The sequence below is a fragment of the Epinephelus fuscoguttatus genome, linkage group LG7 (assembly GCF_011397635.1).
Source record: "Epinephelus fuscoguttatus linkage group LG7, E.fuscoguttatus.final_Chr_v1".
NCBI lineage: Eukaryota > Metazoa > Chordata > Actinopteri > Perciformes > Serranidae > Epinephelus > Epinephelus fuscoguttatus.
The window spans coordinates 36,797,233-36,817,520 of NC_064758.1; the positions used below are offsets into that span (position 1 = coordinate 36,797,233).

Below are 20,288 nucleotides of genomic sequence, written 5' to 3' on the forward strand. Positions count from 1 at the left end.
AACTAAACAGAGAATGGAGCTGGTTCATGCAAGAGTGCAACATTACTTTTCCCATATTCCTAGCTGCACTTGTTTCCTTTCTCAGGACAGGCAAACATTTTCCTCCAAGGCATACTCAGGCAATGATCAATACTGCAGGTCCTCCTGAAAATCCTTTCCACATCCATTACTCAGAGGCTCCAAGGATCGTCCACTGCTACCACGGAGTTTTTCCCACTGACATAATGCTGAATATGAATCTCAGGCAGTGAAATCTGAATAACATTACAAACCTCACGTTGGGATATGGAACCTGGAAAGAACACTGACGAATGAATGCATGTCGGACGGAAACATGAGGCGCTGATTCGATGAGACACACTCTGAGGGGGGGCGTTTTCAATCCGCGGGTCTGCTTGCATTGGTGACGCTCATGCCCATTGCAGCCCATGCATTAGCATTCATGATTCCACCTACCCATTAGCCACATTGTAGATAGCATAGGAGGCTGTGAAGGACTGAGAGAACACCTGAAAGAGGTAGAGGATATCATGCACACAGGTGTGCCGCACTTAGATGATAAAACACAGATTTTAGTGCTCACACATGCTCATACACATGTATAAAGAAAGTTAAATGCAAATGAAACAAAGGTTATGAAGGACACTGCTGAGACTAGGGCTGGGCAATATACTAATATTGTGTCAATATCCTGATATGAGACTAGAAATCGTCTTAGATTTTGGATATTGTAATGTGTTAAGTGTTGCCTTTACTGGTTTTAAAGGTCCAGTCTGTAGGATTTGGGGGGGGGTATATTGGCAGAAATGGAGTATAATATACTAATGTTTTCTTTAGTGTATAATCACCTGCTTTTTTAAGTATTGTTTTTAACTAATTTTCATCATCTGGTCTGTTTGTTGTGGAGAGGAAGAGACCTCTGCAGATAATTCGGCTCCCAGCAAAAACCTCTTAAACAATGAACACTGAATCAATCCTAACCAGGAGCTCATGTTTGGCACATGGGAGAAGTTACAGCTGGCTGTAGTCTGCAATCCTCACTGCTCGACAGGCCAGCTGTGAGAAAATATGGGCAGGGGGATAACCTCAGATCCTCTAGTTTAATATGATACCTGTGTCTTTAAAACTGAGCCCAATATAGCAGGTTTTATTCGCCGACATCCGTCTGCCTCACTTCTCACCTTCAGCTCCACCTGTCATACCTGCTGCCTCTTTAAATACTTTTGCAGACGTTAGGTCAGTGCCTCTTTTCTTTTTTCAGTGTCTTGTTCTCTCTGCACTCTGACATTCTGACTTTGCTCATCAGGCCGCAGTTAGTCGTGCTTGTATGTGCATAGATGTGCATCTGTCCTCTGCTGTCAGATGGACCACAAATTGCCGCACTTGCTCCAATTCAAAGGTCAACCTTTTCATGGGCCCCCCTTTGGCCTTGGGCCTGGGTCATCTGTACCCTTTGACCCCCTGACAGCCGGCCTGGTGCTAGATGTCGCTAAATCGAACACACTGTTCCTTTAAAGGCTGCGATGATGTAATTCACCAGAACTGACCAGACTGTTCCAGCTGTTCTATTATTTGCCTTTACCCACTTGATCCAGGCTCAGACTACAGGACTTTTAAAATCCAAACTGATTTTGAAATCAGACACATCACACACATAAGGAGAACCTTCACAGATGTTCTTCTCTCTAATGTCAAACATGCACACATACTACAGAATATTATTAAGTTTATCTTTCCAGAGGGAGCATAAATGCACCACTTCATATGATCTCATGGGGAAGTAGTTGTAAACAAAATAGAGACTGACATACTGCAACAAAATTCTGTGCTGCAGTGAAAAAAACAAAGCCAGAAAGCTGAATGAGTCTGGATGAGAGAATGGTTTGGGAGATGTGGGTGGTCAATTCTTCAGTGGGAACTGGAGATGACATTTTATCTGTAAGTTTTAATATCTGTCAACAATATCTATTTGCTAATGTTAGCATCAAGGGCTACAATGCTTACAGTTGCTTGGCAACACTGTCAGCTGCTCTGTACTGATGTAATCATAACAGTAATCATCCAGGTTTTAAACTCTAAATATCAATATGTTTCAGATTATCTGGGGTGGGGGAAAACATTGATACACATAACATCCCAATGTTTTTCCTGGCAATAGTTGAACAATGCACGAACACCAAGTATCATCTTTTTGAATGGATAAATAATTAATATTGCAAATACAAATTAAACTTTTGGAAGTCTGCTTGAATATTGAAATGAATTGCTTTTTCAGTCCACTAGATACATTTGCATACAGTTTCCCCTTGGGGACATAATTTGCAGTTGAAAGAAAGTAATGGATTGCAACATTTATTATTGTAATACTCAGCATATTGCAAAATATTTAACATCTCAATAATATTGTATTGGGACTGAGGTATCTTGATAATATCATATTGTAGTGCCTCTGCTGATTCCCACTCCTAGAAATTATTGGGCCACTGCTGATAAGCCTGCAAGCTGTTATGGGGGTTTAAAACTGAATGTGTAAACCTCTCATATTAGCAGATAATCTGGGCTGAACATCGGTACCGACCGGTCCCAGATCAAATTTCTCCTCTGATTATATCAGGGATAAATCCTCTCAAAACTCCTGTAGTCTGAGCCCGGCTTTAGTCACTATATCCACATTACTAATTATTATAAATCAAAAATCTCACTGTGTAACCCTTACTTAAATGTACATAATTGTTGAAATATCAATATTAAGGTGTTTCATATGATATTTGATTTGTTTCATATCACCCAGCTCTAGCTGAGACCAACTTTACAATTAAGCAATAGGCAACAGGAAGCTGTGTTTGCATCCTCTAATTTCTGCAAAGCACAGTATCAAGTGGCTTATTGCTTTTTTAAAAGGGCAGCAACACTGTGCTACAAAATTAGAGAGGGAAATGTTCAGTGAACCCTCAATTAATTTATTAATAATAGTTTAATAACATTTTAATATTATTCCTTCACCTAAAAAGCAGCAGTAGCAAATATCTGTATGTGTGTGGGGCCATTTTCAGTATTTCAGTATTGCTTTGATTGTTACTGAGCTGATCACAGCTTATACTTCACACTTAATTTATTCGAGCCATGAAACCACTGGCAGCCATTTCATCCATATTACATCATTATTGAGATCACATTTGAATAACAGAAATTTGGATAACAGGGCACCCTTAAGCCTGAGTAAAAGCGACAACATTAAAGACATGACATGGGAAAGGGAGACACAGAAACTAAGACAGATAGGCTTATTAAATAACATCATTACAGCTAATATCCTTCCAACTGAGATCTACTGTGGCAGGCAACTACATCGCTACCCTGACACAAGCATCAGCAGCTCAATGAATAATTAAATTAACACGCTGAAGAAGACCGGAATCAATGAATGTGTGCATGTCTGTGTGTGTATAAACCACAATTGATCAACGCATTACCTGGTGAATTCCTGGTAATAAATTGATTTGTACCATTCTTTTTTTTCTCATGCAAAGGGTTGTAAGCAGGCTATTTGCCCACCGGCCTCTGAAAGCCTGACCCGTACTGGGAAACCAACCCTGAAGAAATTAAATGTCACATCCTCTACACAGCACACTTAGCAGCAAAATTGGATTTCTCCTTTGTGTTGTATGTCTGTTGTCAGAAAATGCATGGATGGAGTCAAGCTGCAAGGATTTTAGAGTGTAAATAAATTCTAAGGCTATCTAAATGAAACTGAAATCTGATTGTAAAGTCTGAGCATGAACGGGTGTTCAAGAAAACAGTTGGCTATGACAGAAAACAACTGTGAGGACAGGAAGAGGAAAGGATGGACTGGTCCAACACGACAGGGAAAAATGACTGAGGGAGATAGAGAAAAGGAAAGAAAGGCAGGAAAGGAGGAAAGGATGCAGAGAGGGCCGAGGCACAGCCAGAGTTGACAGCTCCGCAGCACAGGACAAGGATCTCGGGTTAGAGGTATCACTCTTCGAGACCGAGGGGGGCAGCATCGCCATGAGCGCCGGGCTCGATCAGCTGTTTATGATTTGTTAAGGAAACCCAGAGATTCTGCTCATGATTTAACATCATGGAGCTGGTGGCAGGAGCTGTACGTTATTGTGTGTTTGTGTGTGTCAGTGTGATAAACAGACGGAGAGAGTGAAAGCATCTGTCTTGGAGAGGCAGAGTGAATTCTAATGTGCCTGCCAGTAACATATCATAAATCCTCCAGATTGCTCTGCTCCTCACCCTCCCTTACTACCCGCCCCCTCCCCAACCCATGTCACCAAAACAAAGGTGGGGGCATAAAACACAGATTAAACACTCAGAAGATAGCATGGGATAACGTGACAAAAGGAAATTTACAGAGATTACAACAGCCTTTGCATGTGCACAGATATGGTATATATTGTGCGCTGCAGGATAGACAATACAGAGATGATAGCATTCTTTTTCCTCAACATTGTTCCTGCCTCACAAGCATTTCTTAGCAGCCCTTCTATGCGCTGCCTTTGATACCAGCACCCATCAGCGTTTGCTGCAGAGTGCAGACACGACTCCGTTGGCATCTTTTTTGTCCCTAAACTGCACTGTCTTGGCAGGTACTGGTCCGCTTGCCTCCGCTCATCAATCCCAGAAACCTCCTCTAAAGTATCACTCTCTTAAAATGTAGGTCCTCTCTTCCTCCTCTTGCACACAAACCCATTTAATTCAAACAGGCTTTGTGGAAAGACATTTTCCTGTAGGAAATCTGCTTTCTCTTGTTCCTATGTGGCCAAATCCCTAACTCACTTCTATGTATACGCTCTTATCAAAATCCATTTATTTTCACCCACCAGGCACAAAACCCTCCCAAAAGCCTCCAGAGCTAATACAAAATCCAGAGAAGCCTTTTAACTTTACACACAGCCTGCTCATCCATTTCTCTCCACTGCAGCTTTCTCCTTTTAGCATCTCTGTCATTTCTGTGATAACCATTCTGATTGATTTAAACTGGGCAGTGTAACGCAGGGCAAATGGTGCATATCCCATTTATTCTCCCCACCTCCCTCCATCACAAGTGGCTTCCCCCACTGCTCACTCTGTCTTTCCCCTCTCGTTCTCTGCCACTCTCGGCAGCGTGCCGCTCCTCTTTCGAACAGCAAAGCTGGTGCCTGGCACAAACTGCCTCAGTCAGCACAAATCCCTCCAGAGATAGACGGGGAAAAAAGTGAGTGAAGACGGAGTGGGAGAGAGAAGAAGGGAGCTGGTAAGATGGAGAGGATGGAGGAACAGCCCCCATGCACACAAGATGCCAACCGTACTCACACAAACATTTCCATTTCTAAATATACAAATGATTCCAGGTGGCGTGCCCGCTGCCTCTGACTTCCTCGAGTGTGAATACACACAAACAGCATACAGATGAGAGTAGACAATTCTTGCTGACATCAAAGCAAGTATGCAAATGGGATAAATCAGCCCACAGATTGGACAAAGATCTGAGACCTTTCCCTACAGAGATATCTGAAAACTGATTGAATGTATGTTAACCGCTCAATAATTCAGTTAGAATGGATGCACTGACGAACACTGTAACACAGCAACAGGCTCATTCATTCCAACACACACACACTCACACACACACACACACACACACACACACACACGGAATATGATATGCAGTGATTAGAGCAGATCTCTAAAGGAAACCCAGAGAGATGGAAGAGACTGAACGAATGAGAGTGCGAGAGAGCAGCAAAATCTGCTTTTAGTTTTTTAATAAAAATGTGGAGAAAATGTGCTGAGGGCTTTCATTTCCTCCTAATTCTGTTTCCCTCCGTCGCTGATTACTTGCACATTACACAACTTGCCTGCCCTTTGAGGAAAGACTCAACTATTTATTAATGGTGCGGGTATTTACAGAGTGAGATGGCTGGAGCTATGTGGCGTTGAAGTAAAGGCAGCAAAAAGATCTGTGTTTTGTGTGTACCCCGACGCTTATCTGAGAACCACCTGCGATTGTGATTCTCGTCAGCTCCTCATTAAAATTCCCCACCGAACTAGCAGGGGCGATTTCATTACTGCAGCTCCAACTTTACCTCTCCATCTCCTTGATCTCCCCTTCCCCCCCGCTATCACACTGATCACTCACTCTAAGCTTTCCTCAACCCCCTGCACCTTCCGCCATCAGCCAGTTAAAATATTCAACTCCCCATATGTTATCCCAGTGATTTGGTGGGTGGTGTTATGGAGCTAAGGACTGCTGCAGTAGCAGAATCAGCACACACACTAACACACACACACACACACACACATCCTTTTCCCTCACCCTCCTCCTTCATGTTCTTGCTCCTTCTCTAATTAGCATGCATGTCACTGTTGTTTTGCAGTCAGACATGTGGCGTTAACAGCGTGTCTTTGATATTAGTCGATAATTTATGACCCTGGGTGTCTGCTGAAGGTAAGAAACTCTAACAGTGTTTTCTGGAATAAGTCAACTTGGGATTCAGAGAAAACTTACCGGTCGAATGTTATACGCCAAGAGGACAAACCTCTTGTCTGCAGACACTTGGAATTTAGTGGTGGTCAGGTCCTGTAGGTAAGAAGAAGAAAAATTAGACAACACATGATCCAGTTGTTCTCCTGTGAAGAAAGTGGGTTCTGTTGAAGCACTCTAAGTTTGAAATTCGACTTCAGCACAGGCTAAGGTTTTCTGGCTCATGACTCACAGTTGAGACACATGTGTGCGCACAACCAGGCAGAAAAACTCAGGTGCAAGACAAAGAAATATCACTGTAGGGCACAAAACAGGTCTGCACACTGTTAAGCTCCAAATAAAAAGTTTATATATTTCTCTCTTTTAAGGTAACCTTGCAATCTGCAGGACCTTCCTGGGGCCAAATTATAACTCAAAGTATGAAAGATCTCAGGTTTGTTCTACAGTTGTTCTACTGTTATTTTCAGTTAAGGAACAAACTGCACTCTTCCTTATCTTTCCACCAGCTCAAATAAATCATCCATTCCTTATTATCTCCACGTCTCCACTATTGTAAAGCATTACATTCTTGTTTAAGCCAAGAAGCTCCAGCACGATTTATGCTGTATGTTTACAAACTAAAACACCAAGGCATTCTCATATCACCCCAGACGCTGGCTTCACAACACTAGCTTCCTCAAAATCTAATCCTTCTAATTACTTACAAGGCTTTACATATTTCAACTCAACCAAACATTAGTGAGCTGATCTCTTATTGGTCCACTAGGACTCTCAAGTCAGCCTGATCTCACCCCAGTGGTGTCAAAAGATGCCCTTGAGCAGTGGCCCTCAGTGTCAGATACAGATGCACATTGCACCCTTTAGTGCCCATTGAAGATATACCAAGTGTCAACCGACTCCAATGTAAACCCACGTCAATATTAGACATTTAGAGAAATGGATGTAGTATAAAGAGCAAGACAGTCCATTTAGAGCAGGTGGGAGAGGAGGAGAATGGGTCCAACAAGCACAGGACTTGACCCAGGAGATCATGTTTGTATCCTGTGTGAAACTAAAAGTCAGTGTTGAGTTATTTTGTCACATAAGTCGTTAATCATGAGCCATTAGTCAGTTGCTGGGGGGGAGTATCATTTAAAAAAGAACAACACCAGTACCCTCAAGGTGATACCGATACCAATAGAGTAATTAATGCAGTACCAATACAGTGAATGGAGTGGCGTGTAGCTAAACCATACTTAATATTTTGGTGGCATCCATCAAATACACTGCACTCGATTTCACTACACCACAGACTGGGTGTATGGGTTGTAGCTGCTGCTGCAGGAGTGTGAGCTCTGCACCGGGGATAGTTGTTAGAGTTCGCCCAGCCGCACACACAATGACAGGGCTAACTGTTAGCATCACACAGCTAACATTATCTAACAGTCGAGCCATTTCTGTGTTGGTGTGGGTTTGCTGGGACTGTTTAACTGCTCCATGTTGGATTGGCAGCAACATAAAGTCTGATAAGGCAGGGAGTGCAGATGGTCCAGTAATAGACCCCTGCTGCAGAAAGGATTAAAAACAGGTATCGTTTGACTGGAGATGTTTTGATACTACAGGGTACTGGGTTGTTGCGTTCAATACCTTAAATGTATCGAGTACTGATTTAAGCACTGGTGACAAGAGTTGTCAGTGACGTTAGTTGACTCACTTGACCAATGTCAACCATGACCAATTAGTATCATTGCCTTAACCTAACTGTCAACCCCCTGTGTCAAGATACAATGCAAAATGCTGCCAAAGCATCAAAGAGTAGGGATGAGATCATGTAGCTCAAGTCACTGGAGCATGTGCTCTTACTGTAATTGGGCTCCAGTCAAAGTTCAAGATTTGTAGTAGCCAAGATTTTGCTGTCCTGGCTTCAAGGTCATGCAGCAGTCCCCCTCTCTCGGAGTCAAATCAGCAAAACGTGACATTAGCTCTCCTGTTTTCTTGTCATAAATGAACTGCATTTGCCTACCATACAACATATCAAAACGACAACGTTTGTCCTGGTGTCCAAAGAGTTAGAGCCTTACGAGTTCTTGACAAATTAAGGTATGGTAAGCTCCAGGTTACATTTTGAAAATCCTCCAGTGGAACAGAGCTAAAACTCTGTTGAGTGTTTAAATCTCAGCTGAAAACCTGTTTGTTCTCAAAGACATGCCATTAGAGCTTCCCTGCCCTCATTTGTTCTTATTCTTTAACATTTTTTGCTCGTCTGTCTGTGATTTAAATATTTCTACAGATGCTTTGTATCATCTTTTTTTTCATGACTGCGAAGCACTGGTTTAAAAAAGTGCTACCTAGAAAAAGTTTTACTCAATACTGTGAATTTCCATCTCAAAGTTTGAAACTATATGTAGCCAAATCTGCCTCAGCCATTGATTTATTTAGGGAAACACCATGTGCATCTTGGTATTCGTACAGGAATATTTCTTTCTCTGGAATTAGCAACAGCAGCAGAGAAAACAAACCATATCACAACACCAAAGACAGACTTGTTCTCAACCTGACAACACAACCCTGCTTTAAGCTCCTCTGCGATGACCCATATAAGTCTGTCAGTGTCGCACAGAGGCAGTGTTCCAAATGATGCCCTTGCTTGGAAAATTCTCTTTGAAGGCACATGTTGAGGGCTCACAGAGCAGCCAGATTTCGGGGAAAAGAAGCTGATACTGTCACGCCGCCAAATCTTTTTTTTCTCAAGAGCGGAATGTGGAACAGTGGGATTCTACAGCCTCTCTCTCAATCTGGAAGCTCTTTTGGCCAGCCAATTTGTCCAGCTGCCTCTGGACATGGGCCAATCAATACTAAAATGTGTCCTCTGTCCTCAGAAGATGTGTTGCTGTAACTCACCAGGGAGCTGTTGTCCACCAGAGTCGAGGTGAGATTGCTGTTGAGGCTGAACGACAGGACGTGTCCCTCTCTGGTGCGGAGAGCCACTTCGTTTTCTGACAAGGTTAAGACAGTTCAGGGAAGAGGGCTCTGTGTTATTAGAGTGATGACTTAAATCCACAGAGGCAGTGATGGCTGATAGGTCTCAAAATCAGTGGCTCAGCCTCAGGTGAGATCATCAAAGTGGATTTAAAGTGCAGTGAGCACTTAGTGAGTCAGGAGTAATTTGTGAGTCAAAACAGGGGTCCTTACCGTTCAACCACGCCACACAGGGGTCATGAACTTTGAACTCATCACTCTCCAAATCCTCCATGGTGAGATGGGAACGGAGTAACAAGTGAGATTCATCTTCAGATGCAAAGAGACAAGAATTAATTAGCTCAGAAAGTGTGTCATGTTTACACTAAAGCAAAGTCTGAGTACGTTGGAGTCTGGCCTATATTTCTGCTTTGAACTTAGATTCTTTTTTTTTTTTTTTTTGCATTTTTAATGTCACTGTTAATATGTTTGCAATATTTGCAACATTTTTTAAATGCTTGTCCACATTACTCCTCCCTTCAAAGCAGAAGATCAACATTTGGGGAAAAATGCCTATTTGCTTTTTGGCAGAGAGTTAGAAGACATTCTCATAGCTGTGCATTGAATATAAGGCTACAGCCAGTAACTGGTTAGCTTAGCTTAGCATAAAGACAGGAAGCTGATAGAAACGACTTGCCTGTCTGTGTCCAACAATAACAAAATACACTGACCAGCATCTCTAAAGCTCAGTAATTAACATGTTAAATCCATGTGCTGCAGCTGGTTAGCTTAGCTTAGCATAAAGACACAAAGCAGATAGAAACAGCTAGCCTGGCTCTGTCCAGCAGTAACAGAACACGCTGCCAGCATCTTTAAAGCTCACCAATTAACACGTTTTATCCATGTACTGTAGCTAGTTAGCTTAGCATAAAGACACAAAGCAGATATAAACAGCTAGCCTGACTCTGTCTAACAGTAACAAAACACACCTATCAGCATCTCTAAAGCTCACTAATGAATATGTTTCATCCAGTAACAGTAGCTAGCTAGTTAGCTTAGCATAAAGACAGGAAGCAGATATAAACAGCTAGCCTGACTCTGTCTAACAGTAACAAAACACACCTATCAGCATCTCTAAAGCTCACTAATGAATATGTTTCATCCAGTAACAGTAGCTAGCTAGTTAGCTTAGCATAAAGACAGGAAGCAGATAGAAACAGCTAGCCTGGGTCTGTCCACCAATAACAACATTTATCTACCTCTAAAGCTCACTAATTAACACATTACATCCACGTATGTTATGTGTATCAATAGACGTAGCTATGGTGACGTCACACATTGGCCTGTGGACTCCCGTTTTGAAGCCTCAACTTTGGCATTATGGCCGTCGCCATCTTGGATTTTTTCACAAACAGAGACCAAATTTGGACAAGAGATTGGAGGTGTGGAGAACGAGGGATGGATCTGACTCATAAACTGTGGTGATGTCGTGCAGGCAGCCTGTCACTCGACAAGGCCACGCCCTTAATTACGTCTAACTTTAAGCCTCAATAAAATGTAAACAGGTGAGTTATAAAAATTCTGTCCCTGCAGAGTTGTCATTATTTGGAAAATTAGCTATAGAGACCAAAACCGTTTCGTACCAGGCTGGAAACACATTTATTTCTACTGTAAATTTGGGCATTTTAACATGGCCCAGCTGGCACCAGATGTCAATATGTTGTCAGAGAGAAGTTGGACTCTGACGTCAGACAGACGTTAAATTTTGGTTGACACAACAGTTGGGTTGACAATATTTTAAGTGTCTAATGACGTTAGTATTTGGGATTTGTTCTCCATATCTTACAACTAAATGTTTCCATTCTACGTCAAGATGACATTGGCATGGGATGTTTGGAGGACATTGGATTTTAGTTACTTTGCAGCATAACTTAAAACCAACAAAATATAAAATGGCATGTGCTGTCAGTATCTACATCAAACTGACACTGGCATTAGAAGTTGTCCTGACATTAAATTTTAAACATTTTGGTCACCCAATGTCACAACCTAAATTCAAACATATATCAACATCAAATGAGGCTGGTGGTCAACTGGAGGTGGTCTATTAGGATTGACTGGCTTCTAGAGCTAGCCTCCAGTGGCCATTTGAGGAGGTGTAATTTATAGCACTTCACTGTTGGCTTCATTTTTCAAACCCTGAGGTTTCCCACTTGGTTACATTTTTTGTTTAATCCCTATAAAAAATGGTGAATTGTAGTTTTTACACTGTGGTTTTAATACAGTTAGAACAAGATATGACGTGTTAATTACTGAGCTTTAGAGGTGTGGGTAGAAGGATTTTGTTATCTTTGGACAGAGCCAAGGGAGCCATTTCCCCTGTTTCCAGCCTTCATGCTAAGATAACCTGACTGACTGATGGCTTCATTTAGAACCTACAGACATGAGAGTGGTGGCGATCTTCTCATTTCACTCTCCACCAGAAAGGGAGACTATTTCACAAAATGTCCCATGTCCCCACATCACAACTCCTCTCAGCTTGGTTGCTTTTACTCCCAAACAACTCTTCTTACCAGGCGTGAGGAGGATGACGGAGAGAATGACCAGAGACATAACAGCCAGGATCACCACCATGGCAATCCCTATGCCCTTCCAGTTCCGTGGGGGACCGTCTGAACTCCCCAGGTCCTGATATGAAAAGAACACACAAATACAGTGATGAATGCGAGCACAGCTGAGGAGGAGGAGGACATTAGTGCTGCCTCATTTCTACGCTCTCACAGAAATTCCCCCCCCCGACAGGCACATCAGTACAGTGAGCCTCGGGGGGGATTGGGACCAGTCTTCAGCATCAAACAGACCTCGCTGAATTACTCTAATTTTCCGTATGAGAACTGCGTAAAATTGTTGCGAGATCAGACTTTAATTGCGGCAGCAGTTTTGGCCGCACCATAATTTTTCTTTATCATCGCCTCATTTCACCTGTTACATGACTGATGGGCCATGTGCTTTTGCTAAAAAACAGGAGGGATGGGTGATGGGATAATGAAATGTACCTGAAATGACAGAGTGCTTTTTATAGAAAAAGCTGTTACCTGCTTTGGCGGATCTGGATTTATTTAACAGCACTGGATGAAGTTGTTAATGAGGTAATAAAAATAAGAAGTGGATGGGACTGTATAAGTACACAATAAATTCTAGATAAAGCCTCAGTTACCAAGAGAGCAAAACTTCAACTTTCTTTAAGTCCTTGTGTATCCTCTGTATGCGATCAGGGGGAACTGATGGAATGAGCCAGCATCAGTATCACTTACAATTAAACACAATTGCATGCCGTTCCCAAGCTGCGTTCCACTCCCTCATAATGAGTGGTTGGCACTGCTGGAGCCACATGGCCGCTGGAGTGCGAGAGAGTTCAATCACAGAGCAGCTATAAAATTCAGCCTTCATTATGGCTGCACGCCCCTTTGGCTTAACCCTCAGAGCCTGGCCTGTCCCGATCACCTTCCTCCAGGACGTAGGGAGGTGGGCAGCGGAAGGAGGGTATCTTGGCTCGCAGGTCAACAGATTGCTGCTCCTCTGTGCTCCCTGGGTGACACCAGCTGTCCCTGAATCTCTTCTATTGGTCACACCTAGCACTTCCTCTCCAAAAACATACAATTCTTTATCTCCCTTGACCATCTGACTTACAGTAAAGCTGCTGGCAGATAGCGTGTGAAAGTGCTGAAAACTGCACTTACATAACTGGAGTCAAAATGTCTTAAAAACCCATTTCAGAGGAATGAAATATTCTGCAGGAACTGAAGAGTAAAGGTCAATGCAGTTGAACCAGAAGCAGAGAGGTTTCTCAATTTTCTTTACGCCTCCGTGCACCACTTATTTCGCTAAGATAAAAATCCTCCATACACATTTTTTATGACTTTTAAGAATTTTTTATAGAGGTTCTCACCTCTTATTAAAAAAAGCAGGTTCACTTTATACCCAAGATGAATGGAAGACACACGAGGTCTGCTCTATCTCAACTGGTTGCCAGCACAGAACTCCTGCCAAGGTCTCATCTTTAATAGATCTCCCTGGCTCGCAGTATCATAGCATGTTCAAATTAAAACCACTACCAGTTGCACCTGCAGGGAGAACCTCTGAGTAAGGCTTGAACTCTCAGTGCAGGCCAGAGTTGTGTGATTGATGTCCAATGCTGTGTATCTACTGGCCTCTCTAACACTCTGTTTTGTCTCATTCTCCTGCCCTCTCGGCACACAATCTCCGAGTGAACCACCATTATATTTCCATCAGATAAACAAACCTACAGCAGTCCATGAAGGCGTTGGGAGAATACAGTCAATACTAAAGCATACTGCATCTTCAGCACTTTCTGTTTGTCTAAACTATTATACATTTGAAAAATTGAGAACTGAATCTCTCTGAACTTAAAAATGTATTTCCCTGCTGGAAAGATGGTCTTTTCATAAAACAGGGCTGTGGATACAGAAACAATAATAATTTAGAAATTGGTGCTACATGACCATAGAAAAAGGGCTGTGGCATTTTGCTCAAGAGGTAGAAAATCTACAACTACCAGAATGCACTGTGCCACACCGGACCAATAAATGCTCCCACCAATGACTGATGTAGCCTGCATTCATGTGGAGTTGGACTAATTGGAAAAACGAGTTCCCCACTGGATAAAGGCCCCCTTAGTCAGACCAACAACTTGCAAAATCAGCAAAAAAAATTTGTACACAAGGTGCCAAGCTGTCATCATAATCATGGCAGATGAAAGTAGATGTTCGGTTGATGGTAAAAACTAATTTGTGTAATTCACAATATGGCATTAGGCTGTAACCATTAGCTGTCTGTGTAAGGTGACTTGGATTAGTTAGAAAAATGATTTATTAGCACGAGTCGAGTAAAGCAATATTTTAGTAGTTTTAGGGGATGTCCTGATACAGCAACAAGTCTGGGACAAATTGCCTTTGTAATATAAAGCTTCAAACTGTTATCAATGTGTTGTTTAAATGCTCTGAGCAATAAAATATGATACATTTACTTTGTAGTGTCCATGTTGTTTTCACATTTTGACTTAAAGCTCAAGAACAAGTCGGAAGAACGACTTCACAACTCCGAAACTGGAACCATCCGAGGAGCACATGAACGCAGCAGTGATGCAAACTTGTCCGTTTTGACACAGGGAATCAATATGGTGGCCTGCTGGTAACAAACGATCGCAAATTCTGTGAAACAGTAAGCTAACATATGTCTCTGAAAACATTTTAGGCATGACATAAGCAACACAGTAACATATTTTTGGTTTATATTTGATCAACACTGCTTGGTTTTACCATGTGATCTCTTTTTTTTTCAGCCTCCATTTTTACAACACAAGAAACGGTATGGCACACACTTCATGTTCACAAATTCTCATATTACAGTCAAACAGTGCACTAAAATATTTTTTAGGACGAAAAATGTGCATAACAGTATCAGAATCTTAGTTTATAATTGATCAGCACCGCCTACTTTTACACTGTGGTCTGAGTTTGAGGGAGATGGGCGGCTCTCCCTCTCAATCTGCCTCTATACTCTTTATTGCCATGGTGGCGGGCATACCAAAATGTGGAAGTACGATCTGCAGTTCAAGCAACAGCCCTGGTGCCAGTGAAATCTGCCAGATGACATGATTCGAGCTGAGAGATGAGCAGGGAGATCTGGGCACTGGCAAGATGGGGCAGTGTAATATATTAATCATTTACACATACTACCCACTCTGTTATGATACAAAGCTGGTTAAAATCGGCAGAGTATCCCTTTAATAAACTGGGTATATGTTGCATACTTGCAATCCATGAAAAATAAGTGTCATGGTTACATATCATAAAACATATAAAGAACTGCATAATGATTCCAGGATCTCATAGTAAAAAGGGACGATTTAAATTAAATTCCTCCACTTGACTGATTCCATCACACAGTGTTTTCATTTCCAAGTCCTCGGTCTAATTACTGGGTGCAATGTGAGAGCTGAAACATCCTCCTAATGGGATGCACAGCTCCTATCATTCCCCTGAGCCCAGACATTAGACCATACTTCCAATTAAGGTCGTATCGTTGTTCCGACAGACCGGGAGAATCCCACATTTGGGCGAATGAGGAGTTTTGTCATACTTGCAAATGAGGTACAGATGCGCTGGGAAGAATCCCCAGAGTGTACACTGGCTAAGCTGCTGGTACAGACTGGTTGCTGATCACAATGCATGAGGGAATCTAATGCAGCACAAACTGCAGGCACAGGTGATGAGCTGGGCTACGTGACGGTCAGGGCTTATGTCAGTCAGCACTGGGATGGACAAGCAAATATATCAGGTTTTCTGCTGAGCCTGGTCAAAAATCACGAATAAACCATCCACAGGAGTTGAAGTGGAAGCCCAGATGAGGTGTCAGTCAAACACCAAAGGGTGCAAGTATGTAAATCAAAGGTTGTTATGTTTACGGATAACTCTCCTGAAGGAATCCCCTTGAGAGGATGTTTTTTGGCAACCCGTGCAGAACTGCATTAGAGAAGAGAGAGCTCTGCTGTTTGCCAGCAGAGCTCGGGGATTTTCACTCAACCAAATGAGAGAATCGATAAGGTGTACAGTTGTACAAGGTCCAGAGGGAAACAATTAATAGTGGGAATACAGCCATAAAGCAGACTTTTAGGAAAACGCCCTCTGTTAAGCACTCTTGCAGAGTATGACACCTCCATGTGGAGCACCAGGACCTATCCTGATCTCTCTTGTATCATTTTAACTTAAGAGTCACACTTATTAAACTGCACACAAACGGATTCCAGCTATCTGGTTTCTTTTTCTCACAGCACTGCACACAAAATCAAACAATTCCAATTGTATTGATTGAGTTTGTACACTAAAAAAAGGAAGCCACACTTACACACAATTACTCAATCTGCACACTGTGCAACACAACTAGGTTGTGCAGAATCCAGGCGGTGCTAAGAATTCATAAATTAGGCTCTGGAGACCTCCTTAACTCCATCTTCTGTGTCTTTGAGGCATGGAGAATCCGACAATAAATCACATGCAGAAAAATGAGGGAACCAGTGCAGGCTGTTTGGGGATCCTGGTTCTGGATTTGCATACCTCTAAAGCCCCCTTTAACATCAGGCAGAGGTGTTTATTACTAACATGACATTGGCAGACGCATCAATGAAATAACTACTACCATAAAAAAGAAAGATATATTGACAGACATATCCAGCCCTCAATATAACCTATATGGTTCTTGTTTTAATGATGCATTATAATTGCTCATATGGGGCTGCTGTAGATTAGCAAGCAACCCATGTCTTACCTTGTCAATATCTCTCCCTGCCTCATTTAAAATGAAGGCCATCATTAGAGCAGGCTGTAACTTAGTGTGGTTGGAATAAATGGTAACCAGTCTGCTGTAGTAATGGGATACTATAGCTCAATATTGATTCATATCTAGGCTCTCTTTCATCGCATCCAGAGGAATTTCTGTGCTCCTACACACTGCGCCAGCATTCCTCCCTTTGCGTTTATTCAAAAAAAAAAAAAAAAAACAGTAGGAGGTATAGACACCATATGGGACTATCTGGGTGGATTTTTTGCCCTCGGGGCTACTGCCAGACAATGCAGCACACAGCCTTTGTGAAATGAAAGACCTGCCGCTTTAGCCTCTAGTGCTGCAAGGCTGCCCTACTGTCTTCTTCTTTTCATGCTCCCTCGTCACGCATAAGAAAACGACTGTACAAAAAGGGTCCTGTATGAGGGAGCTTTTCCTCTGCATGTCCAGCCACTCACGGTGACCGAGTTCCTGCCTTAAGGAAACAAGCAGCATCAGTGAAAACACGTGTGGGAGAGCTGCGGGTGACATGATATAGTGTTACAGTGAAAAATGAGAAAGAGTATGTCATTTTTCACTGGGCTGAAACTCCACGGTAATACTCTATCAGCAAATAGTGGACTTACTGTATCAAAATTCACTGTGTCATATTGTCACATAATCAGTGTTCAGGATGAATGTTGAATTGCCTTTGGAAAATAAATTAAATCACCATTATTTTCTTCCTTAATTCCAGGGCTTAACTAAACCAGAACCAAAGCTTTATGCTTTCTTGGCATGGAATTGTGATGTGAATTTCTTATTTGACAGCATCACACATCATTTACGTTGACTCTGCAATGCTCATTGCTCATACTGTATCATCTAATATTATGACACACTAACACACGTCACAAGCAGCAACCCACATTCCCCCCTAAATCATTGCATCTTCTCACCAACATAACCCAGCTTTGCCCCATTAATTGCTTTACAGTGTAAAGCACATTGATTGGAGCCTTTGGCATGAATGCTGTAACATTTACAGGTGATGGATTGCCCATAAGCCCCGCAGTCGTTCGTGGCCTTCTCAAGGAGACAATAATGCTGCAGGATTATCACACGGACACTTCACAACCAAGTCGGAGTAAAAGAACTAAAGGTGAGCGTTGCTTAATGTCAAACATCACTATGCTCATACCAATTAGACATCATTTAACTGCTCCCCTCATCTCTCAAACACTTTCTCCACCAGAGCAGCTGTGTACTAATCATCTCATGATTGAAACTCTTTGCCAGGGAGAGTGACACTTTGATTAGAGCTTATAATTAGTTGACTTGGCAAGGTTAAGTTGTTGCACAACACTGTGGAGTAACAGATGCGCCAGGGTAAATTTTCTGGACAAGGACTGATGCAGCATGAGAAAGTTTTATTTAAAAAAAAAAAAAAAAAAAAAGCAATCACTGCATATTAGTTATGCATAGATATTAGGCATGTAAATCCAACTGAAATCAAAGTGTGATGTTTAATCTGATGCAAGCATTTATCAGCATCAGTGATGTTACATTAAAGCATTCATGACTGCACTGGAAGTTGCACAAGCTGCTCCTGACATGTAGGCAGAGCTCTCCTTTAAATAAACCAAAAGAAGTCATTTTGGAGTGGACATGCATGTTACAACTGAATGCAAATAATAATTTACATAAGGATATTTCATTAACTACACTATGTATAATCATTAGTAAGGAGTGTTAATAGTGTAAGCAAAGAAACAGATCATATTGGTTCATGGTCTTTGTTCAATGACAATACACAGCAGAGGGATAATCAATCATACAGTGCAGGCTGGAGGTTTGAGCCTCTTTGTCACAGGCTGAGGGGCACATTTGTCTGCTGGGACAATCTCTTATGTGAATATACAATCTATTGGTGCAGATATTATGCTATAAAAGTCTGCATGGGACAGAAGGACAATAACAGTAAGAAGCACTGGACGTCGAGTTACAACACCCGCCTGCACCGCAGTGCACAGGCTGAAGGCAGTCCAGGAGATTGATACTGACGGAAAAGTATGAATGGGCGAAATGGCTTTAAGCACTAATCGATAATCATCGCATTGTGGGCACACATGAGGAATTCCCCACTGCACAGCACAGCGGAGGACTCACAGATGAGACACACACATGCACATGCACATGCACTCACACACACTCACTGCTCTGAATGTGAGGGAAAACTAAGTAGGGATAAAAACAATTAAAAAGCAACACATACCAGCTCAGTGGTCATGTTTTGTTGAGTTGTGGCAATCATTGTAATCCGCAACAACCTCTGCTGCCTCTGTAGCTTCAAACCCCGCCGAGCGGCTGCACTGTTGTCTTGCGGAGCTTTTTCTGCATGCTCTGCTTCTTGCAAGTTTGTCCTCGCTGGGCTGATGCTCTCTCTCCCTCTCTTTCTCTCCCTCGCTCTGCACGGGTGACTCTCGCTCACTCATTCGCCTATTTCCAATCTTCTTAGGCTATTGATTGGCTCAGAAATTAATCATGACAGGAGGTTGGGTGCATGGCTATTCCAGGCGACTTCAGCTGGTTCAGCAATCCTGGAGATAATCAAAATGGAGCAATTAAAAACAAACAAAATTTGAGAGACTGACAGCAAATTCCATCCACAAGTGCTTATATTTCAGTGTTATTATTGAATTCCATTAATATAGTAATTATAAAGTCATCAGCTAATAGTGTATGCAATAATACACCCCAGTGCATTATACAGGAGCAATGCTGCAGTGTCTTTATACCTGAAGAGACATGCTGGGTAGGATACATTTTAAAACACCACATATCCATGGGCGGATTATGAGCCAGTGGGCCCCTGGGCACAGATACAAAAAAGGCCCCACCACCTCTCTTCCATAGTAGCAAGGTTGTTGTGATGTGATGTTGTTTTGTGTTTGCGGATAATTTTGCATTTCTTTGTTGTTACTATGTGCGTCTTTCTGTGTAATTGTGTCTTTTTTTGGTCATTTTGTGTCTCTTTTGGTTGTTTTATCTGTTTTTGCAGTAGTTTTGTGTCTCTGTAGTTCCTTTGCGTATCATTGTGGTCATGTCATATGTCTTTGTGGTTGTTTTTGCCTGTTTTTGTGTTTTTTTGTGACTCTTTGCAGTTCATTGTATCTTTTTGTAGTCATGTTAAGTCTCTTTTTGGTTGTTTTGCCTTTTTTGTAGTTAATTTGTGTCTGCAGTGCTTTTGCATCTCTGTATGGTCATACTGTGTTTCTGTGGTTGTTTTGCAGTTTGTTTAGTCTCTTTGCAGTTCCTTTGCATCTATTTGTTGTCATATTTTGTTTCTTTGAGGTTGTTTAGCCAGTTTTTATATTTATTTTTTGTCCCTTTGCGATTCCTTTGCATGTCTTTGTGGTCGTACTATGTCGCCGTGGCTGTTTTGCAGTTATTTTTAGTCTCTTTGCAGTTCCTTTGCATCGGTTTGATGATATATTTTGTCTCGCTGTGGTTGTTT

The 20,288-nt window shown here is 42.0% G+C and overlaps 1 protein-coding gene across 1 annotated transcript in view; it reads right to left on the reverse strand.

Moving 5' to 3' along the window:
• Positions 1-20,288, reverse strand: part of LOC125892146 (inactive dipeptidyl peptidase 10) — a 37,811-nt gene that overhangs the window by 16,842 nt on the left and 681 nt on the right. Inside the window, exons 2-7 of the mRNA XM_049581938.1 lie at positions 19,047-19,371; positions 12,004-12,118; positions 9,665-9,760; positions 9,374-9,468; positions 6,518-6,589; positions 457-509 (exon numbers count right to left, since the gene is read on the reverse strand). Coding sequence (XP_049437895.1) covers positions 457-509; positions 6,518-6,589; positions 9,374-9,468; positions 9,665-9,760; positions 12,004-12,118; positions 19,047-19,085 — 470 coding nt within the window. The 5' untranslated portion in view covers positions 19,086-19,371. The remainder of the gene's footprint in view (positions 1-456; positions 510-6,517; positions 6,590-9,373; positions 9,469-9,664; positions 9,761-12,003; positions 12,119-19,046; positions 19,372-20,288) is intronic.